The sequence below is a fragment of the Hypomesus nipponensis genome, chromosome 15, assembly GCF_054491055.1.
Source record: "Hypomesus nipponensis isolate SF chromosome 15, ASM5449105v1, whole genome shotgun sequence".
Taxonomy (NCBI): Eukaryota; Metazoa; Chordata; class Actinopteri; order Osmeriformes; family Osmeridae; genus Hypomesus; species Hypomesus nipponensis.
The window spans coordinates 18,119,035-18,142,500 of NC_140375.1; the positions used below are offsets into that span (position 1 = coordinate 18,119,035).

Below are 23,466 nucleotides of genomic sequence, written 5' to 3' on the forward strand. Positions count from 1 at the left end.
TACTGTAGCACACTCTCATCATCACACACACACACACACGCACAAACCATCATACGCAAGCCTGCCTGCCTGCCTGCCTGCCAGCCTGTCAATCAGTCAGTCAGTTAGTCTCCATATGTCTTTCTTTCACTTTCACTTCCTCTCAGTTGTTCCCTCCCTCCCTTTCTCCCTTTCTCCCTTTCTCCTTTTCCCCCTCCCTCCCTCCCTCCCTCCCTCCCTCCCTCCCTCCCTCCCTCCCTCCCTCCCTCCCTCCCTCCCTCCCTCCCTCCCTCCCTCCCTCCCTCCCTCCCTCCCTCCCTCCCTCCCTCCCTCCCTCCCTCCCTCCTCCCTGTCTTTTTCTCACCCCCTTGTGTGCACTCTGACAGGTGTGTAATTGAATGATTAATGATCTTCTTAGTCCCTCCTCCACACACACATTAATGCAACCACACACACACCACACACGCACACATTCTTTCACAGTACAAAACAACACTGATGGTTCACTTGCTAGATTGTGTCCACCCCCATGTTAAGATTTTTCCAAACAACGTTATTGTTCCCCAGAGAGAGAGAGAGAGAGAGAGAGAGAGAGAGAGACAGAGAGAGAGAGAGAGAGAGAGAGAGAGAGAGAGAGAGAGAGAGACTGTGTGTGGCTCATCACTATTCACCCCCTACCTACCAACACACACTCACACAGACACAAAGAGACAAAGACAAACACACACAAAGAAACATTGCGCACACACTCAAACTAACAACACACCCTCACACACCCTCCCACACCCTCACACACCCTCACACACCCTCACACACCCTCACACACCCTCCCAGTCCAAACCAGCAGCTCAGTCTTGGTGTTCATTCCCTCCTCCACCAGCTGATGGTGTTTGTGGTTCTGTATGTGGAGAGCCTCTGCCAAATGACTACATGTAAATGTGTCTGTGGTAAAAGACTGCAGACACACACACTAGGACAAGGATATCTGTGTCAATATATGATTAAAGGTAATGTGAATGTGTGTGTGTCTGCATTTGTGTGTGTGTGTCTGCATGTGTGCGTGTGTGTGTGTGTGTGCATGCGGACAGGAAGAGAAATGAAAAGTGGAGAGATGCAGGGGTCAGAACCTACAGGGTCAGAAAGGCCGGCCATTTCCTGTTGACCCCTGGATGAACTCTGACCCCTGGTCCCTGCTGCAGGCAGCATTCTGGGAGGGGGGGGGGGCAGGGGAGGGATGGGGGAGGGGGAGGGGTAGAAAGGGAGGAGGAGGTGAATAGTGCGTGTTGACATGTGAAGAGACTGATCACTCTGGCTCTGGACTGAACTCTCCTCTGCCCCGTCAGAAGGCTGCAGGAATGGAAGGAATGTGGAGGAACGACAGGAGCGAAGGAAGAATAAAAAAGGGAAAACACAGAGGAACACAGGCAGTCATGGTGAGGGTGGAGGAGAGGTGGGGGAGGAGAGGTGGAGGACAGGTGGAGGAGGAGGGTGGAGATGGATGGATGGATGAGGAGGGTGGAGGAGAGGTGGAGGACAGGTGGAGGAGGAGGGTGGAGATGGATGGATGGATGAGGAGGGTGGAGGAGAGGTGGAGGACGGTGGGGATCCTAAGCGCTCTGTAACTATTTGCTCCTTCACATTCTCTAACTGCTCTCTCTCTCCCCCCCTCTCCTGCCCCCTGGTGTGGGGGTTGAGCTGTCAACATGTGCCACATCACCGTGGCCAACAACGGGCCTAGTTGCCAACGTAGACATCGACCTCTGACCTCTGACCTGACAGTCCCCCTGTCTCACTCTGTCCTTACCTGGAGGTTGTCTTCCCCTGATCGACACCCCAGAGCACCTGCTTCCTTCCTGCTTCCTACCTGCTTCCTACCTGCTTCCTTCCTGCTTCCTACCTGCTTCCTACCTGCTTCCTACCTGCTTCCTACCTGCTTTCTACCTGCTTCCTACCTGCTCCTCGCTGAACTGCTCCTCCCAAGGTTTCTAACATGTTCTCCTGGAGTTTTGCACCACAGTATTGTGGGTGTAAGTGAAGCCCTCTGTGACACTGCTTCTTAAAGGGGCAGTACAATAATAGTTTGAATTTATTAGACATAAAACACTGATGAAAACATGTTACAAAAAAGAGGTTTTAATAGTATAATCAATCATAGTTACATCATCATCATTCAGAAATAAGGTTGCCAGCCTTGTAGGGCTATGGAGGTACAGTATGTGTGTGTGTGTGTGTGTGAGTGTGTGACAAAGTGTGTGTGTGTGTGTGTGCGTGTGTGTGTGACAGAGTGTGTGTCTTTCCTTTGGTTTCCCTCCTAAACCCCCATGTACTCCACAATGCTAACAGGTTCAACAGACACATGCAGAATAGCTCTGCATGTGTGTGCCTACAGCACATGCGTGTGCGTGCGTGTGTGCACGAGTGTCCCAAAAGGCAGGAAGCTCTGGTGTCCGTTGGGATCTTAAGGAGGTAAGTGATGTCAAAGTGTTGAAACAAACAGAGAGGGAGAGAAAAAAGAGAGAGAGGAGGGAGAGAGTGAGAGAGGAGGGAGAGACAGAGATAGAGAGAGAGAGAGAGAGAGAGAGGGAGAGAGAGAGAGATAGAGAGAGGGAGGATGGAGAGAGGGAAAAGAGAGTAAGTGAGTAAAAGGAGGAGTCGTCATTCATAGTCTGGGATCATGCTGTGTCATGTCTTGGAAGATCACTAATATTCACAAGCTTGGAGAGGAGATCTCCGGCACAGAAAAATACAAAATAGATACAAAACAATCAAATTCATTTAAATACATTTGTGAGAGGGTATGGACTAACGTGTTTTTTTTGCAATATGTGTGTTGAATGTCAAGCGTATGAATGTATGTGTTTGCATGACTGTGTGTGTGTTTGTGTGTGTGTGTGTCTGTGTGTGTGTGTGTGTGTGTTTGACAGCCATCAGCTGGACTGGGATCCCTATCGTCCCAGCCAATCGCTTCCTTGGTCTGCATGTGATGTCATAAGGCAGGCGGGGTTTTTTTGGGCAGGGGCGGGGCTTCTGAGACTGTGGTAGGAGTGGTGTGGACACAGTACTCCTCTATCCCTCGTCCTTCCATCCGGCCGTTAGAGTGTGCGGTCAGCCCCAGTACAGGAGGGGGTGTGGGGGTGACGGGGTGTGGGGGTGACGGGGTGAGGGGGTGAGGGGGTGAGGTCATGTCTGAGGCTGGTATGGCTCAAACCCAGCTTCTGTGTGTGTGTGTGTGTGTGTGTGTGTGTGTGTGAGAGTGTGTGTGTGTGAGAGTGTGTGTGTGTGTGTGACAGCAGACAGTGCAGGAGGGTTTAAGCAGCTACATGGAGGCCAGTGTCAAACGGGGGAATGTAAACTCTTAGGAAGACTGTACCACTCTCCTGGACAGTGTGGTGTGTGTGTGTGCCCACACAAATATACACACACAGTCTATCTGTCTCTCTCTCTCTCTCTCTCTCTCTCTCTCTCTCTCTCTCTCTCTCTCTCTCTCTCAAACACACACGCACATCCAAATATACACACCAACATACAAACATCCCTTTCCCTTCCCTGCCCACACACACACACACGGTCCCTGGGGGCTAGTGTGCGTGTATGTCGAGGCCCTGTCCCAGCAGGGCGTCTGCAGGGTGGGGGTGTGGAGGGGCGTGGAGCAGCATGGGGCCGGGGTAGGGGTGCAGGGAGGGGCCGGGGTGAGGGTAGCCCGCCTGGGGCAGGAGAGCCCCGGGGTAATCCCCTGGAAGAGACGACATGCCCTGGAGACCTGGGGGGAGGGAGGGAGGGAGGGAGGGAGGAGGGAGGGAGGGAGAGAGGGAGGGAGGGAGGGAGGGAGGGAGGGAGGGAGGGAGGGAGGGAGGGAGGGAGGGAGGGAGGGAGGGAGGGAGGGAGGGAGGGAGGGAGGGAGGGAGGGAGGGAGGGAGGGAGGGAGGGAGGGAGGGAGGGAGGGAGAAATGGTTAAGATGGTATTGTTTGTATGAAGGCACATTTGCACGGTGTTGAAGTAGAGCCAGGTGTTGTGGTCTGTGTTTGTGTGTGTGTATGGGGTGTGTGTGTGTGTATGGGGTGTGTGTGTGTGTATGGGGTGTGTGTGTGTGTATGGGGTGTGTGTCTGAGTTTGAGTGTGAGTGTGTTACCTGCAGCGCGGAGCCCCAGGTGGGCTTGTCCATCCAGACTGTAGCCCCCCAAAGCTGCTCCTTCTGGGCTGTAGGGACCACCCTGACCTGAGGAACACCACCACACTGATCACTCACCACCCTGACCTGAGGAACACCACCACACTGATCACTCACCTCCTCCCTGACCTGAGGAACACCACCACACTGATCACTCTCACCCTGACCTGAGGAACACCACCACACTGATCACTCTCACCCTGACCTGAGGAACACCACCACACTGATCACTCTCACCCTGACCTGAGGAACACCACCACACTGATCACTTACCACCTCCCTGACCTGAGGAACACCACCACACTGATCACTCTCACCCTGACCTGAGGAACACCACCACACTGATCACTCTCGCCCTGACCTGAGGAACACCACCACACTGATCACTCACCACCCTGACCTGAGGAACACCACCACACTGATCACTCTCACCCTGACCTGAGGAACACCACCACACTGATCACTCTCACCCTGACCTGAGGAACACCACCACACTGATCACTCTCACCCTGACCTGAGGAACACCACCACACTGATCACTCTCACCCTGACCTGAGGAACACCACCACACTGATCACTCACCACCTCCCTGACCTGAGGAACACCACCACACTGATCACTCACCACCTCCCTGACCTGAGGAACACCACCACACTGATCACTCACCTCCTCCCTGACCTGAGGAACACCACCACACTGATCACTCACCACCTCCCTGACCTGAGGAACACCACCACACTGATCACTCACCACCTCCCTGACCTGAGGAACACCACCACACTGATCACTCACCACCTCCCTGACCTGAGGAACACCACCACACTGATCACTCTCACCCTGACCTGAGGAACACCACCACACTGATCACTCACCACCCTGACCTGAGGAAAACCACCACACTGATCACTCACCACCTCCCTGACCTGAGGAACACCACCACACTGATCACTCACCACCTCCCTGACCTGAGGAACACCACCACACTGATCACTCACCACCCTGACCTGAGGAACACCACCACACTGATCACTCACCACCTCCCTGACCTGAGGAACACCACCACACTGATCACTCTCACCCTGACCTGAGGAACACCACCACACTGATCACTCACCACCTCCCTGACCTGAGGAACACCACCACACTGATCACTCACCACCCTGACCTGAGGAACACCACCACACTGATCACTCACCACCCTGACCTGAGGAACACCACCACACTGATCACTCACCACCTCCCTGACCTGAGGAACACCACCACACTGATCACTCACCACCTCCCTGACCTGAGGAACACCACCACACTGATCACTCACCACCTCCCTGACCTGAGGAACACCACCACACTGATCACTCACCACCTCCCTGACCTGAGGAACACCACCACACTGATCACTCACCACCTCCCTGACCTGAGGAACACCACCACACTGATCAATCACCACCTCCCTGACCTGAGGAACACCACCACACTGATCACTCACCACCTCCCTGACCTGAGGAACACCACCACACTGATCACTCACCACCTCCCTGACCTGAGGAACACCACCACACTGATCACTCACCACCTCCCTGACCTGAGGAACACCACCACACTGATCACTCACCACCTCCCTGACCTGAGGAACACCACCACACTGATCACTCACCACCTCCCTGACCTGAGGAACACCACCACACTGATCACTCACCACCTCCCTGACCTGAGGAACACCACCACACTGATCACTCACCACCCTGACCTGAGGAACACCACCACACTGATCACTCACCACCCTGACCTGAGGAACACCACCACACTGATCACTCTCACCCTGACCTGAGGAACACCACCACACTGATCACTCACCACCTCCCTGACCTGAGGAACACCACCACACTGATCACTCACCACCCTGACCTGAAACCCTGACTGATCCACTGGACTGTGTGTTTACATCCAGTAAGAGCCTCACCTGAGCGATTTGACTGGTCAATCATAGGCTGGACTATTCTCCTTCTGGCGTTAATGAACCTGCACAGGAGCAAGGGAGAGAGAGGAGAGAGAGGAGAGAGAGGAAAAGGGGAGGGAGAGAGAAAGAGAGAGAGTGAGGGGGAGGGGAGGGAGGAGAGAGAGAGAGAGGGAGAGAAGGAGAGGAGAAAAAGAGAAGGGGAGAGAAAGAGAAGCGGAGAGGAGGAGGGAGGGAAACCGTTAATACAAAGGAAGATGAGCTCAGAGAATATCAACCATTTTTCTTTGACAGCCACTTAACCCTGCTCCACAGACGCTGTTTCTCAGCTGCAGGACACGACAGTATTGATCTCAAGCTGATAACAGATTGATCAGGTTTGATGAGGTCACTAGGGGTGGGGCCTGTGGTGTCAGAATGGTTAAACCCACGGCTGATTATTGGTTATTGACAGGAGAGCTATATACGTGTGTGTGTGGGTGCATGCGTGTGTGACTGTGTGCACGCGTGCATGTGTGTGTGTGCACTGACCAGTTGTTGACCTGTAGGATGGTCAGTCCTGTGTCCTGAGCCAGCTGTTTCTTCTGCTCCTCTGAGGGGTATGGGTGCTGGGAGGGGACAATCAGAACCACACGTCACAAACCACTTTTCTACTGACATACACACAAATCTCTAATGGGACTGTCTTTGTCTCCCTCCCTCCCTCTCTCTCTCTCTTTCTCTCCCTCCCTCCCTCCCTCCCGCCCTCCCTCTCTCTCTCTCTTTCTCTCCCTCCCTCCCTCCCTCCCTCCCGCCCTCCCGCTATTTCTCTATCTCTCCCTCCCTCCATCTCTCCTCTCCTCCCCCCTCTCCTCCCCCTCCTCCCCCCTCTCTCACCGACAGGTGCTGGAAGAGCCATGCCCTCATGATGTTGGTGGCCACCTTGGGGAAGATTCCTCTCTTCTTGTTGTTCCTCCTCTCTCTGTCCGTCTCGTCCTCCTCTCCTGTGCTGGGGGAGGCCAGCGCTCCATCCAGCCCGTCTCCTGCAGGACAGCACCACAGCATCACAGCACCACAGCATCACAGCACCATAGCATCACAGCACCACAGCATCACAGCACCACAGCACCACAGCATCACAGCACCACAGCACCACAGCACCACAGCACCACAGGAATACAGCACCACAGCACCACAGCACCACAGCACCACAGCACCACAGGACCACAGCACCACAGCACCACAGCACCACAGGACCACAGCACCACAGGACCACAGCACCACAGGACCACAGCACCACAGTACCACAGGACCACAGGACCACAGCAAGACAGTACCACAGGTCAGAATGGTGCTACGTTACTCTTTTGGTGACTATCATCACCAACATATTCAGGTTACAACCTGCTGTGACTGAATGTGTGAGTGAGTGAGTCTGCGTGTGTGTGTGAGGGCATGAATGTGTGTGTCTGTGTGTAAGGGCACATGTGTGTGTGTGTGTGTGAGTGTGTGTACCCGTGTCGCTGCAGTTGTCGGTGCTGTGAGAGGGCATGCAGGAGGCCCCGGGGGTGCCCAGGGGCGTGGCACAGTCATCCGCCTCCCGTAACCATGATGCATTCTACGGGGGGGGGGGGGGGGGGGGTAAGAAGGATGAGGGACGGACAGAAAAATTAACAAATATTCCCGTTGAAATGATCCCTGTTCAATCCTTTAAGGCAGTAAGGTTGCTGTTCTCTACCTGTTCTGACAGGCTGGTGCAGGAGCCAGTGAAATCCTCCATGTCGGACTTGGCCCCGCCCTCGCGGTCGTCCAGGACCAGGTCTGTGGGCATCTTTCCCTTCAGGCAGGTGATGTAGCGATGGCAGAAGTTATCACACAGGTCGTGCACCTGGAACACAGGAGAGCTTTAACACAACTAATACAACGAGAGAGAGAGAGAGAGATAGAGAGGGAGAGGGAGAGAGAGAGAGAGAGAGAGAGAGGGGGGGAGAGAGAGAGAGAGAGAGAGAGAGAGAGAGAGAGAGAGAGAGAGAGAGAGAGAGAGAGAGAGAGAGAGAGGGAGAACGTTCCACACCTTCTCCAGTTCCAGCAGGTGGAATCGAAGGACCTGGATGGCCTGGATCATCTAGGAGAGGATCAGAGAGAGAGACAGCAGAACATCAGTACAGCACTGGTGTGTTTGAGTGTGTGTGTGTGTGTGTGAGGGTGTGTGTATGTGTGCGTGTGAGAGTGTGTGTGTGTATGTGTGTGTGTGTGAGGGTGTGTGTATGTGTGTATATGTGTGTGTGTGAAGGTGTGTGTGTGAGAGTGTGTGTGTGATTGTATGCATGTGCATGTGTGTGTGAAAGAATGTTTGTGTGTATGTGTGTTCATTAGACTGTGAGTGTGTGCATGTATGTGTGTTCATTAGACTGTGAGTGTGTGTGTGTGTGTGTGTTTAGCTTCATCCTCTCTTACCAAGTTATCCAGTTCAGGGTTTGTGGAAAATATGGGCTTTTCTGAGCGAATCTGGAACACAAGACAATCAAATAAAGTTTTTACAATTCAATCACACTACATAAACAATGACCAAGCTAAATCCTTTCCCCTGTGATTGGCTCCTCAGGCTGTCACTCACCTGTTTGGCAAAGACTGCGATGTCATCGTTGAAGGAGTCGGAGGAGCAGACGTCGCTGTGATTGGTCATGCCGGGGAGGTGGGGCTGGGAGAGGGCGGAGATGTCGCTGTGATTGGTCATGCCAGGGAGTTGGGGGTGGGACAGACTGGACACGTCGCGAGGGGAACAGGTGGCCAACTCACACTTCTCAAACACCAGCGCCAGCAGGGGAAACAGGGGGTGGCTGCAATCACACACACACACACAGTTAACACACACAGTTAACACACAGGGTTAACACACACACAGTTAACACACAGGGTTAACACACACACACAGGGTTAACACACACAGTTAACACACACAGTTAACACACAGGGTTAACACACACACAGTTAACACACAGAGTTAACACACACACACACACACAGGGTTAACACACACAGTTAACACACACAGTTAACACACACAGTTAACACACAGGGTTAACACACACACAGTTAACACACAGGGTTAACACACACACACAGGGTTAACACACACAGTTAACAGACACAGTTAACAGACACAGAGTCCAGAGGAGCCATGTAATAAAGACTTGTTCACCCATAGATCTGGTCTCTGTGGTGTTTGAGGGAGTCAGGGACGGTGTGTCCGTATTGGGAGGGGGGCAGTGACCTCATGGCGTCTCCGTATCCCCCCAGCGACATGCCCTCTGACCCCGGGTAGTGCACCAGCTCTTCATACTGAGGAAGAGGAGGAGAGAGAACATGATGACGTGGAAGAACCCTCAGCACAGGAGAGGAGGAGTTCACTCAGATCATCGTGGATCATCAGCACAGAGGGTTTAACAATAAGTGCGTGTGTGTGTGAGAGAGAGAGAGAGAGAGAGAGAGAGAGAGAGAGAGAGAGAGAGAGAGAGAGAGAGAGAGAGAGAGAGAGAGAGAGAGAGAGAGAGAGAGAGAGAGAGAGAAAGAGAGAGAAAGAAAGAAAGAAAGATAATAAATGAGTCTGACTTGTCAGTTAATGTTCTCAACCTCTTTTTCTAAACTGAGGATCTAGCGACTTGTTTCTGAAAGCAAACAATCTCACTGGGACTGTCTCACACTAGCAAAACAAACACACCAGTTCATTCATAAACATGAGTTTCAGCTCTCTCTCTCTCTCTCTCACACACACACACACACACACACACACACACGCACAGCTTCTCCCTGTATTAAAGAGAGTTGATATCTGTTAAACTGTAGCTCTTCTCTCTAGGGGTATTCTAACAGTCAGCAGAACCGCAGCGGTTTGACAGAGAGATCAAGCTCGAGGCCAATCAGAGCCCCATATGGCAGCGCGATCACAGAAAGCACCTGCTCCGCGGTTTGGCGGCCCTCCTTTTGTTTTATGGAGGCCCGCTATTAACACAATCACCGTGATCAGATTGCGCGCCTTCTTTACACACTGCCCTATTGGGTTTCAGGGCGAATTTTAGCGGCTGAGCGTCAACTGATCAAAGCAGCCGAAATCAAGATGACGAATTCCTCAAATGTTCCTGTAAGGCTCGCGGCTGAGACTGTGACATTATGAGAAAACAAACAGTGTAAGGTTCTATTAGTTTAACTCCTGTGGCGTTACATGTTGACTGTGTTTATTTAGATTTAATTTAGATGTAATCAGGAAATGCTTACTGAAATATAAATGTGGTCGAAAAAATACGTCACACTGCTTCCTTCTAACTTTTTAAGACATTTTTAAGACATTGATCTTCCAAAAACTAGCATCTAATGTAATCGAAAAAGAGTTGGTCAACAAACAGGCCTATTATTAAAGCATGCTCATCAAAGATATAGGCTACTGTAAAGAAATATGGCATAATAGGCTATTATATGTCAAATTTCATATTTAAATTTTGAATTGCTAAAGATGTATGATCAGCCAAAATGTAATTGTGTCGGATTTTATATTTCCTTTAGATTCGTGTCCGTGTTTTGAAGAGAAAATATAATTATGTGTCAGCATAATTTTTAGGACGGCTTTAAAACCTGGGTCTACAAAATCTAAGTATATATTTTTTTCACTCTACATTTTCAAATGTTTTTTCAATAAACTAAACTTTGTAAATTAGGCTGTCTAAAACAGCAGAACGGTGTGCAAAGAATCAGAATCGCCGGTAAAACATTAACGTCAGCCGGGGAGTCAAGAGAAATACAGTTTCTGCTTCTAATATTTGGAGGTTTAAGATCAATATAACTCAAAAGGGAAAAGTATTTAAACGTAGGACACATAGGCTTATTGTATATATCTGTAATACATCAATAGGTAAAAAGGTGTTTGTTGATATCCAACATTTTCTTTGACTAATGTTAAAGAATGACACATTAGATTAAGCATGCAATAGGCCCCTCATGTATCTAAAACATACTGTGTCGTTTAATTTTGACCATAAACTTTGTTGAAAACTTTGTTGCAATGTAGGCCTATCACATTAATTAAAATTGGCAAAGTCATGACAAACTAACAGAAATGTTCAGATTTCTTGGCCTTGCCGATAAACGGTAAACACTAACGACTCTACACAGTTTCACCTGAATGCCACCTAAAACAGCTAATTTACATAAATCAAGGCAACTTTGCGTTTTTTTTGTTTTGTTTAAAAAACAAAACCTATCTATTGTAAGTCTATATGTCTGTTCAATTGAATTAGCCGTATTAGATCTGATTAGTAAAAGCCTTATGCAGCCAAATTATCTCAAATAATTGATTTGAGATCTGACTGTGTTGTACAGTATACTGTCTTGAATAGGCTTAAGTCTTAAGTCGATGTCTTATGGAGTTCAGGAGACGCATTACCAAAATATCTCGATCTTTAATCATTAAAAAGTGTGTGTGTGTGTGTGTGTGTGTGTGAGAGAGAGAGAACGAGACCGAGGGAGAGAGAGAGAGACCGTTTCTGAGTTGAGAGAGATTAAGATTTGCCCTCTGTTTTAAGAACTATGGCAATTATCTCATATGGAAAAAAGTGACCCTTACTGCCCACGGTACACGTATAAACAGCGGGACTCCACGAGCCACCGATTCATTGTAGCAAAAAAGTTGACCTACTTTCAAGCCTGCCTCCATCCGCGCCTGTTTCCTAGACTTCCTCACCGCGTTATAGGGCCATGTGTTGTTTTACTAACACTCTTTCAGAAACTATAGCCTACATAAGCTAATCGTAATAGAAAGTATTTTGTAAAAATAGTACTTCATAATCAAAAAAACAATTAAATATAGCTACAACTGAGATATTTTGAGCTTTAGGCTGTAGCAGAATTGTCATGAATAAACTTCATCAAGGTGGCCTTAAAGAGACGGTGTAATGAATTGTGTAATTACAATTTTCCATTTGATATTGTCCATCCCATCAGTTAAAACACGTGGCTTTGACCCTGCATCTGTTAGCTGAATCTGTAATTAATTATTTTCAACAGCTGAGACTATAGACAATTTATAGCTCGCCCTATTAAACGGGTTATTGCTCGCATTAATAACCGTGTCTCGCTCAGTGGGACTCCCGTGTAGAAGCAGACTAACCGCGTGCCACATCGCTGCTTTGCGGGCCCTGCTGCGCTGCCTGTCTGGGGAAGGAGAGCGAGGGAGGCGGGGAGAGACACAGAAAGAGGAGGGGGGGAGCGAGAGGCAACCGGGTAGCAGCGGGCATCATCGATATTAGAGGATCCGGAACGTATACGCTACTACGAAGAACAATTAACCGAATCCTTCAGGCATTTAGTGACGTGTTAACCCCAGCGTGCCAGTGTAAGAATGAGGAAACAGTGAAAACATTAGCCAGCATCCTCCTACCCTCTTATCCATGCGACGCGGAAGCCGATCTTAGGCTACTCCAGGACGGATGAGCGAGTAGACCGGTGGACTAGTCCAGCGCGAGCGTCCTGTCTCCAGATTCACTGATCACGCAGAAAAGGGGGAAAAAATATCTCTTTCGTCACGTAATAAAGGCAAAACTGCAATTGTAAACAATAAGCTTGATGGTCCTTTATATTTAGTTGGGGAAAGCAAATTGCCTAAATGCATCCAGAGTTGCAAACACAGCATTCACCGTGCTTTCACGGTGTCAATTGTTTACATTTTATTGGCTGGCCATCGATTCGATTTCTGATGCAAACTTAATACGTACTGCTAGTTCGAGGACCAATCAGTAAATACAAACTATACATCCAGTTATATTGCACTATAATAAAACCGCATAATTGGCCTGCATCTCACAATGCAGGACAATACCATAAGCTACACTCGTCAAATATAATTCCAGAAAAGATCCCACCTAAACCTATGTTAGCCGCGGCGCTCCTCGCTCTCAGGCCGTGTTTGGGGTAGTTGTTTCCGGCATGTGTTGCGGTTCTGACAGCAAGGAGGTCCGGTCCGGCGGGTGGCCGAGATGTTAGTCGTAGAGGGAAAAAGGTGTATTTCTGTCGCTCCCGCTGTTTATGGACCGAAAGGCGACTGGCTGGAAAATGTCACAGCGGAGTCAACGATGGATCTTTAAAACCCGGAGAGAGGAGACCGGAGGAGACCAGAGGAGACGGTGTCGATGTGGGAGTGACGGTGGCTGAGAGTTGTTTGGGGGGTCAAAACACGACGGGGTCTCTCGCCCCCCACCTTCTTATCACACGCTCGCGCATTACAAACGCAAAGACCCCCTCGTTTTATCTCAATGGCACGCTCTCGCTCTCACACTGCTCGCTCATAGCGATGTTATTATTGCATCCCTCGCTCTCGACCTACCCTTGCGGTGTACACAACGAGAATCTGATATAATACCGGATCGGTCGACGACTTACGGTCGTTCACCACGTTGTCTTCACCGTTGGGAGGTAATTTTCCAGTGATCTCGTTAGCGTAGCATTAGTCCGTGCTGTCTAATTATTAATGATCACAGCGCCACCAGCGCCTTCCCTGCATGCGACCCCAGCAACAATATTTTGGGAAACTTCATCCCGTCCAAAGCACATGATTCTGTACAAGATACCCAAAATAGCTGATTTAGAGCACGCGTCATTGGGAAACAACCATTTTTTTCCAAACGATTTTGATTATTTAATGAGATTCTTTTTTTGAGATTCTTCTTTTGTGATTTCTGTAACAATTAAAGGTGTGTTTAAAATAAACATATATGCAACATATTTTACGTTTGTTTTAGAATATGATCTGTCGTGTTTGTGCCATAGAGTTTTATATGATGACAAATTAGGTCATAAATACGTTTCAGCAGTCTCCGAAGACAATCTGCAGCATTAATGAGCTGATAATGACTATATTGTGGTGTTTTACTGAATTTGTTGACATGTATTGTAACACTGTCAATCTTGAATTCGCCCATAGCTGATTGTAAGCTCATTGTATTAAACGGTCCTTGGATGGAACATGTTGATTCTGGGGGAGGTGTTTAAACAATACCAACAGAGTTTTTCTTCTCATTCAGAGCTGAAGAAAAAAAGTTCACAGCTCCGTGGAACACCGAACCTCGTCTTGTGTTGTAAATGACATTTAAGTAACATAATAATTATTCAAAACCTTTCTCTTTCCCCTCTCCCGCTGCGAGAGACCAACAGGCAGCCTCACTTCAATCGGCCGCGCCTTGAGGGGCACACCGGGCCACGGCCAGGCGTCTCCACGGGCGGCTCGGGGCAGGACCGGGACTCCGCTACTGAGCACCGTGACACCGTCCAAACGTTGCCTTTCAACCCCGCAGGAGGGTAATTCCTATAGCGATGATCATAGCCCTTATCCCGGTCCTACATCAAAACCCTTTGCATCAATGAGCGAAAGATGTGAATGGAACAGTAATAGCACGATATTTTCTTCCGTTTGAACAAGCTGCATTCGTTTGTTCCTCCGACGTGTAGGCCAACACAACCCAACAGAACAGACATCACATCCACAGATATGAAAGTGTCTCGTGTGTTTGAGGGGCTGTATGCGACCTGTTCTGAGCACGTGCAGCTCTTCGTGGTTTTCATTACACAATATTTTACACTGAGGCCAGCGGGTCTCATCCATGTCCTCACACGGAAGGATAGTTATTTTAACATTTTAAAGGAGTCTGTGTGTGTGTGTGTGGTTGTGTGAGTGTATGTGTGTGTGTGTGGTTTGAAGTACAGAGGGCTACAGCAGTTGTTTGTCAGGTGCTGTCCTCAGCAGTGCTGGTTCCTGTACTGTATATGTGTCACTGTGGAACTGTGTTTTTATGCATGGTAGCAGAATACTCATAAATGTGAGGGAGTCTGTGTGTGTGTGTGTGTGTGCGTGTGCGTGTGTGTGTGTGTTTGTGTGTGTGTGTGTGCTAGCTTGCTACAGGGTCAATGACAAGGTGTTCCTGATTCAAAGTCAGGCCTTACTGCAGGCATGCCCGGAGCAACGAACAACACTGGATGAGCATGTGTGTGTGTGTGTGTGTGCGTGTGTATGTGTGTGTCAAGTAGATTTTTCTGGTATCAGTACTTTACTTCACTATTAATTAGTGAAGGTAAAGTAATACAAAGTAATAGTTGTAATCTGTACTTGGTGCCATGATCAATATTATGTTTTGTCATAGCGTGCCTTTTTTCATTTCCTGGCTATCACGCACAGAAAATGTATGCTTGTCTACGAAGCTACCATGGAGCAAAGCAGAAGGCAACAAGAAGAATGGCTAACGTTCTGGTTGAGACAGAGGGATTTAGCGATGTCAACATGACTGAGAATAGAGACATTCCTGATCACCCATGGCCATATTTTAGGTAGATGTTTGAAATTGTCTGTGTCAAAAAGGATTTCTGGCGAATGATCTGAGTGTCTATTCTAAGTGAGATACGTTGTGAGGTCCAGTTACCAGCATGACACTAAAAGAGGTAGCAGTAATGATTACTTTTTACTTAAGTTTGTCAGAGTGCACACTTCTTTACTTTAACTCCTAGCCCCCAGCCCCAGCCCCCAGCCCCCAGCCCCAGCCCTAGCCCTAGCCCTAGCCCTAGCCCTAGCCCTAGCCCTAGCCCTAGCCCTAGCCCTAGCCCTAGCCCCAGCCCCAGCCCTAGCCCTAGCCCTAGCCCTAGCCCCAGCCCTAGCCCCAGCCCCAGCCCCAGCCCCAGCCCCAGCCCCAGCCCCAGCCCCAGTAGTCCTGGTGTGGTTGTTGCCCTTGGCTAGGTGACCCTGCCTCCCCTGTCTAGTTGACTCTGGTGACTCCACCATAAAGGAAATATGGCTGCCGTGACCCCTGGTGACCCCCAGACCTGCAGCAACATCAGAGGGGGACCGGCCTGGGATACAACCAGAGAGAGGGGGAGAGGGGGAGAGGGGGAGAGGGTGGAGAGGGTGGAGGGAGAGGGGGAGAGGGTGGAGAGGGTAGAGGAAGAGGGGGAGAGGGTGGAGGGAGAGAGGGAGAGAGAGAGAGGTTGGAGAGGGAGAGGGTGGAGGGGGAGAGGTGGGAGAGGGTGGAGGGAAAGAGGATGGAGGGGGAAATGGTGGAGGGAGAGAGGGAGAAAGAGGAAGAGAGCATAAGGGAGAGGGAGAGAGAGAGAGAGAGAGAGAGAGAGAGAGAGAGAGAGAGAGAGAGAGAGAGAGAGAGAGAGAGAGAGAGAGAGTGGGGAGAGACAGAGAGAGAGAGAGAGAGAGAGAGAGAGAGAGAGAGAGAGAGAATGGGGAAGAGAGAGGGGGTAAAAGCGACAGAGTGCTTTTTTATGGGCGTGTGCCTCTCTTGTTTCTGGGCTGTCTGGACCCATGGACATAAATTTTCCCTCTCCCCTCTCTCTCCCCCTCCCTCCCTCCCTCCCTCTCTCTCTCTCTCTCTCTCTCTCTCTCTCTCTCTCTCTCTCTCTCTCTCTCTCTCTCTCTTTCTCTCTCTCTTCCTGTCTTTCTGATTAACAAACAGAATCCCACTCAATACAACACACCACCATCTTGTGTTAGGCTAGCAAACTTCCCACAAATCTCTTTCTTTTACACAATTTCTCTTTCTTTCTCTCTGTCTTCCTCTCTTTCTTTTCCTATTCTATACTATTTCTCTACCTGCAACACCACAAATATATTCTCTCTCTCTCCCTCCCTCCCCACCCCCTTTGTCTCAATCCTTTAATTTCTTTCTTGTTTTGTTTGTAGAAGTCATTACAACCTTTCTTTATTTTAGTCTTTCATTTGATCCCTCTCTCCCTCTCTCCCTCCATTCCTCCCTCCACTCTTCCCTCTCCTTCTCCCTCTCTCTTTTCTTCCCTCCCTCCATCCCTCCCTCCTTCTTATAGATGGAGATTAACTCAGGTCCCCAGCTCCATCCGTTCTCCTGACTGTTTGTTATTAAGGAGATGGATGGAGGTTTGCAGTGCCAGCTCTGCGCAGCCACAATTACACACAGGCTCGTGATAGATGGAGGGAGAGAGAGGGGGAGCGAGGGAGGAGATGGAGAGAGGGAGATAGAGAGAGGGGCATCTATCACGCCCCTTAATCTACCTGTCAGTGAGAAGGGGAGGAGGGGGCTGGGGGGGCCCACAGGGCTTGGGAAAGGGGGGGTTGGACAGGAGAGTAAGGGAAGAGAGGAGAGGGGGGGGAGGTGGGAGGGGAGGGATGGATGGATGGAGGAGAAGTGGTTTCTAGGCTGCCTGGTGGTTAAAGATTTCATATCGCTGTCTCTCTCTCTCTCTCGTCCTTTCTCTCCTCTATGAGGCTGCAGCGAGGCTTCCTCAGGGCAGTGATTAGATCATCTGCTAATTGATTGTCTTGAAGTTATTGGATTTGGGTGACCATGGTTGATGAGATGTTAGTTTGACTGTGTGTGCGCTGAGTGTGTGAGTGTGAGTTTGTGTGTGTGTGTGAGAGTGTGTGTGTGAGTGTGTGGGCTGTGAGTGTGTGTGGAGCTTGTGCTGATTGGCTCTGCTCTCTCTCAACAGGTCTGTTGTTTTGTATTTGCATGGATCAACATAATATAAAGAGTTGGGCATATCTCTATTTTATCACTCACTAGTTCCACTCCCCTTACCCTCCACAGACACACACACACACACACACACACGCCTGATGGAGGTAAAGAGGTCTTAATCTATATAATAAACAGAGGATGTATCAGATTTTACAAAAGTTCTATCAAAACTAATCCAAGGTCCTCTTCCTCATCCTCCTTCTCCTCCTCCATCGTCCTCCTCATCTCTCCAGAGGAGTGAGGGATGGGATGAAGGGATTAATATTCTTCCTCTGGCCCTGGGAATGATGAATGGACAGATGTGGGGAGAGATGGAGGGAGAAGAAGAGAGGGGGAAGAGTAGGAGACAGGGCAAAAGAGAGAAGCTCTGTCAGAAGGTTCATAAATCTGAAAAGGGACTTGGTCTGCATCTCGTATTAACAACACACACACACGCACGCGCACACGCACACACACACACACACACACGCACACACACACACACACACACACACGCACACACACACACGCACACACACACACACGCACACACGCACACACACACACGCACACACACACACACACGCACACACGCACACATGCACACACACACACACACACATTTAAACACCACACTCGCCTCTTTCTTTCTCACAGACGCACACACACACACACAGGGTCATATTATCATAATAACGGAGTAGCAGGATGATGCTGTGGAAGAGGATGGATTTTTAAGAAGCAAAGAAGAATAGATGTGTTTTCATTAAAGATGTGTGAGAGAGAGAGAGAAACAGAGAGAGAGAGAGATACAAAGAGAGAGAGAAAGAGAGAGAGAGAAAGAGAGATACAGAGAGAGATACAGAGAGAGAGAGAGAGAGAGAGAGAGAGAGAGAGAGAAAAACCTCTGATGCTTTCAACCAGAGGATGCAATCAACAAGCCTCTGAGCTAGCTAGCTAGCTGTTACATCCTCCAGGGTCTGAACTAGCTAGCTAGCCATTACATCCTCCAGGTCTGAGCTAGCTAGCTGTTACATCCTCCAGGGTCTGAGCTAGCGAGCTAGCTGTTACATCCTCCAGGGTCTGAGCTAGCTAGCTAGCTGTTACATCCTCCAGGTTGTTGATACGAGAAGGATCTGAAACAGAGACACACCTCTGGTGGAGAGAGACCCAGCAGGGGGAGATGGTGGGCTGGTGTCTCTGGTGTCTGGGTGAGGCTGTTGAGGTGGGTGGAGGATGGGTGGAGGATGGGTGTGAGTAAGACAGGAAGAAGAGCAAGTCATCCCTCCTGGTGGAATGACCATCAGGATTGGATTGTATCCACCCAGAAATAGAAATAGCTAGATCTGGTCAATCCACTCATTTCAAGATCTATTCTGTCCAGTTATTTCAAGATCTGTAACATCTAGTTACTTTCAGATCTGGTCTATCCAGGTATTCTAGATCTGTTCTCAGACACCTGATCTCAGATCAGACCTGGGTCATGGTCAAAACAGGAAGTTGACAGGGTCACCATGTGATACGATCATGATCACATGGACAGTGTGTTCCTTCAACAGAGTGCAAAATGTGGTGTTTGAGTGTGTTCATGTTAGGGTGTAAGTGTGTGTTCATGTTAGGGTGTAAGTGTGTGTTCATGTTAGGGTGTAAGTGTGTGTTCATGTTAGGGTGTTCGAGTGTGTTCATGTTAGGGTGTAAGTGTGTGTTCATGTTAGGGTGTAAGTGTGTGTTCATGTTAGGGTGTAAGTGTGTGTTCATGTTAGGGTGTAAGTGTGTGTTCATGTTAGGGTGTAAGTGTGTGTTCATGTTAGGGTGTAAGTGTGTGTTCATGTTAGGGTGTAAGTGTGTGTTCATGTTAGGGTGTAAGTGTGTGTTCATGTTAGGGTGTAAGTGTGTGTTCATGTTAGGGTGTAAGTGTGTGTTCATGTTAGGGTGTTCGAGTGTGTTCATGTTAGGGTGTAAGTGTGTGTTCATGTTAGGGTGTAAGTGTGTGTTCATGTTAGGGTGTAAGTGTGTGTTCATGTTAGGGTGTGTGTGTGTGTCTAGTAGTGTGTTTTCCAACATCATCTGTTGGATCAACTGTAAGTGCAGCCATGACCTGACTAAGATCAGATAAAGTGCACCCCTGCCCCCCACCCCCGCCTGCATCCCCCCCGCCCCCCCTCCCTCAACCCGCCCCCAAGCCCCATTTGTCATGGCCCAGCTGTCTGGCAGCTGTGATTGGTTGTTGTGGGAGACAGATAGCCGATAGGCTCTGATTAATAGTGGAGGCTCTGGAACTTCCTCATTGATCAAGGGGACAGGCGAGGGGGAGGGAGGGAGGGAGGGGGGGGGAGGGGGGAGGGAGGGAGGGCGAGGGGGAGGGAGGGCGAGGGGGAGGGAGGGGGAGAGAGGGGGAGAGAGGGGAGTCAAGGCAGAGGAGGGGAGGAGGGGGGAGGGAAACAGAGAAGATAGAGGGAATGAGAGGGGGAGGGAGAGTATAAGAAAGGGTAGGGGGAGTGAGAGTGAGGGAGAGAGGAGAGAGAGAAGGAAAGAGATAGGGAATGAGAGGGAATGACAAGGAGAGGGAGAGAGAGGGAGAGATCGAGGGAGAGATAGGAAGAGAGGGAGAGAGATAGGGAATGAGAGAGAGGGAGGGTGAAAGCATGGCCTGTTGTTCTGTCCCAGCTTGCTGATACCCAGACTGGAGCTGCAGATACAGGCCGAGGTGTGTGCGTGTGTGCAGATGCGTTGTGTGTGTGTGTGTGAGTGTGGAGGGGGGGTGCATGTTTATGTGTGTGTGTGTGTGTGTGTGTGCAGATGTGCTGAATGTGTTTGTGCGTGTATATATGTACTGTATGTGTGGGGTGTGTGCACATGAGCTGTGTGTGTGTGTGAAGGTGGTGTCTGTGTGTGTGTTTGTGTGTTTGTGTGTGTGTGTGTGTGTTTGTGTGTGAGAGTCAGATTGACCCCTCTCAGTGGGGGGGTAGTGGTGGGAGGTTGTGACCTGTGTGACCCTGGGGGAGTGGAGATCATCAATCAACAAGGGGCAGGCCAGAGCAGCAGGACCCCCCCCTCCCCTGCTCCCCCTCCCTCCCCCTGCTCCCCCCCCCCTGCTCCCCCCCCCCCCCTCCTCACTCTCTGCCTACAGGGAAACAGATGGCCTTGGGACAACTGGTTCTCCCTCACACTCGCTCTCTCACACACTCTCTCTCTGTATCTCTCTCTCTCTCTCTCTCTCTCTCTCTCTCTCTCTCTCTCTCTCTCTCTCTCTCTATCTCTCTGTATCTCTCTCTCTCTCTCTCTCTCTCTCTGTATCTCTCTCTCTCTCTCTCTGTAACTCTCTCTCTCTCTCTCTCTCTCTCTCCGTATCTCTCTGTATCTCTCTCCCTCACACTCTCTCTCTCACTGTATCTCTCTCTCCCTCACTCTCTCTTATGCTCTCCCTCACTCTCTCTGTCTCTCTCCCACACCATCTTTGTCTCACACACTCCTGTTCTCTCTCTCTCTCTCTCTCTCTCTCTCTCTCTCTCTCACACACACACTCACTTATTTTCTTTCACATCCACACTCTCGTTCTCACAGTCACACTTTCTCTCCCAGAAATATTCTCTCTTCTATCTATAATCCACTCAGGCACAGTCTCTCTTTTTCTCTCTCTTGCAGACTCTCTCTCTCTCTCTCTCTCTCTCTCTCTCTCTCTCTCTCTCTCTCTCTCTCTCTCTCTCTCTCTCTCTCTTCCTCTCTGTCATTCACACCTCTCTCTCCCTCTCTCTCATTTACTCTTTTCATCATTAACTGTCACTGTAACTAACAACACAGGACTGAAAATAATTAAGAATTTGATAATCCTACAGCAGGTTTAATAATATTTCCTATGTTTATGTGGAGGACTACAAGCCAGCGGGCATTCTGTATGTGGCAAGTTCGCCCCCTGGTGGACATGATGTGCCAAGACAAGGAAGGAATTACTGTAAATCAAAACTTTATTGAATTTCATTCAGGATTTAAGATTTCTTACAACACAAGCAATGTAATATATAAAGGGAGAAACTCATTCTGAGAAATCAAACTGAAAAACAACCAAAACAACGTGACACAAGTATATGTCAAGTGTGCTCCCATCCACCGAAGTGTGCTGCTGTTGTAAATATGTCACACTGTGTAAAAGCAATATAAACACACACACACACCAACACACACACACACACACACACCAACACACACGCACACCAACACACACACATACACACCAACACACACACAGTCACACCTCAAGTACACACATGCATGTATATATAATTTATTTTATATGGACAACATATACAGAAAATAATCTGAAGAATTAGAAATAAGTCATTTGTCCCCCAGGATCAGCGATGGGGAGAAGAACAGGAAGGAACAGGAAGCAGGAAGACAGGAAGCAAGAAGACAGGAAGACAGGAAGCAGGAAAACAGGAAGCAGGAAGACAGGAAGCAGGAAGACAGGAAGCAGGAAGACAGGAAGCAGGAAGACAGGAAGCAGGAAGACAGGAAGCAGGAAGACAGGCTGCTGATTCCCGTCAGCCCATTCTCTCCCAGGCTGCTGTCTTCAACCAGAGACCCACATGCTCCTCTATGTTCTAGATGGAGAGAGAGGAGGCAGGGAGGGGGAGAGAGGGGCAGGGAAGCAGGGAAGGGGAGAGAGGGGCAGGGAGGCAGGGAGGGGGAGAGAGGGGGAGAGGAGGAGAGGGGGAGAGGGGGAGAGGGGGAGAGGGGGAGGGAGGTGTTGTATATGAACATGTATGGGATATATTGTATATGAAATACACTCATCCTAGATCTCCAGCCCCAGCCTCCAGCCCCAGCCTCCAGCCCCAGCCTCCAGCCCCAGCCTCCAGCCTCCAGCCCCAGCCTCCAGCCCCAGCCTCCAGCCCCTGCTCCTCACCTGTCTGGCCTCTGTCAAGGCAGGGCGGTCGCTGGCTCTGGCAGGGTTCATGTCAGCACAGTGGGCGGAGCCCCGGATGAGGATGGGCGTATCCTGAGCCAGGCTTCTTCTGTGGTGCACACTCAGCTCACTCCACGGGTCAATATCCCCTGGGGAGGGAGTGAGTAATAGACTGTCAAGTCACTACTTATCCACCTATTCCCCCCCTCCCCTCCTCCCCTCTCCTCCCTCCTCCTCTCCCCCCCTCCTCTCCTCTCTCCTCTCCTCTCCTGTCCTCTCCTTTGCTCCCTCCCCTCCCCTCCCCTCCTCTCCTCCCTTCCTCATCCCCTCCCCTCCCCTCCCCTCCCCTCCCCTCCCCTCCCCTCCCCTCCCCTCCCCTCCCCTCCCCTCCCCTCCCCTCCCCTCCCCTCCCCTCCCCTCTCCTCTCCTCTCCTCTCCTCCCCTCTCCACCCCTCCTCCCTTCCTCCCTCCTCCTTCCCTTCCCTCTCCTCCCCTCTCCACCCCTCCTCCCTTCCTCCCCCCTTCCCCTTCCCTCTCCTCCCCTCTCCACCCCTCTCCCCTTCCCTCTCCTCCCCTGTCCACCCCTCCTCCCTTCCTCCCCCCTCCTCCCCTTCCTTCTCCACCCCTCCTCCCCCTTCCCTCTCCTCCCCTGTCCACCTCTCCCCTCCTCTCCCCCCTCCCCTCCCCTCCTCTCCCCTTCCCCCTCTTCCCCCTCTCCCCTCCCCTTCCCCCCTCCTCTCCCCTCTCCTCCCCTCTCCACCCCTCCCCCATCCTCCCCCCCCTCCCTCCCCCCTCTCCTCCCCTCCCCTCCCCTCCTCTCCCCTCTCCTCCCCTCTCCACCCCTCCTCCCCTCCCCTCCCCCCATCCCCCCCCTCCCCTCCCCCCCTCCCATCTCCCCTCCCCTCCTCCCCCCCCCTCCCCTCTCCCCTCCCCTCTCCTCCCCTCTCTTCTCCTCTCCTCTCCTCTCCC

The 23,466-nt window shown here is 50.4% G+C and overlaps 2 protein-coding genes across 3 annotated transcripts in view; both read right to left on the reverse strand.

Annotated features, from left to right (window-relative positions):
* Positions 1–2,090: 2,090 nt before the first annotated feature.
* On the reverse strand, positions 2,091–13,625 carry meis3 (myeloid ecotropic viral integration site 3). Its single transcript, XM_084675028.1, has 13 exons — positions 12,993–13,625; positions 12,512–12,615; positions 9,284–9,423; positions 8,699–8,921; positions 8,539–8,589; positions 8,156–8,206; positions 7,820–7,969; positions 7,597–7,699; positions 6,979–7,124; positions 6,634–6,710; positions 6,109–6,167; positions 4,110–4,196; positions 2,091–3,739 (listed from the first exon to the last, which is right to left on the reverse strand). The coding sequence occupies exons 2-13, from the start codon at positions 12,521–12,523 to the stop codon at positions 3,558–3,560; spliced, it is 1,281 nt and encodes a 426-aa protein (XP_084531154.1). The 5' UTR covers positions 12,524–12,615; positions 12,993–13,625; the 3' UTR covers positions 2,091–3,557.
* Positions 13,626–21,538: 7,913 nt separating this feature from the next.
* prss16 (serine protease 16) overlaps positions 21,539–23,466 on the reverse strand; it is a 12,465-nt gene continuing 10,537 nt past the window's right edge. For both annotated transcript variants that reach the window (XM_084674915.1, XM_084674916.1), the window contains exons 11-12: positions 22,498–22,646; positions 21,539–22,192 (exon numbers count right to left, since the gene is read on the reverse strand). In XM_084674915.1, the coding sequence (XP_084531041.1) occupies positions 22,133–22,192; positions 22,498–22,646 (209 nt within the window). In that variant the 3' untranslated portion in view covers positions 21,539–22,132. The remainder of the gene's footprint in view (positions 22,193–22,497; positions 22,647–23,466) is intronic.

Coding starts and splice junctions, on each gene's coding strand:
- meis3 (XM_084675028.1), bottom strand. Junction 7,700..7,819: donor GCACCAGCCTGTCAGAACAG/GTAGAGAACAGC, acceptor CCCCCCCCGTAG/AATGCATCATGGTTACGGGA. Junction 6,711..6,978: donor GGCTCTTCCAGCACCTGTCG/GTGAGAGAGGGG, acceptor GTCCCCTCCCAG/CACCCATACCCCTCAGAGGA.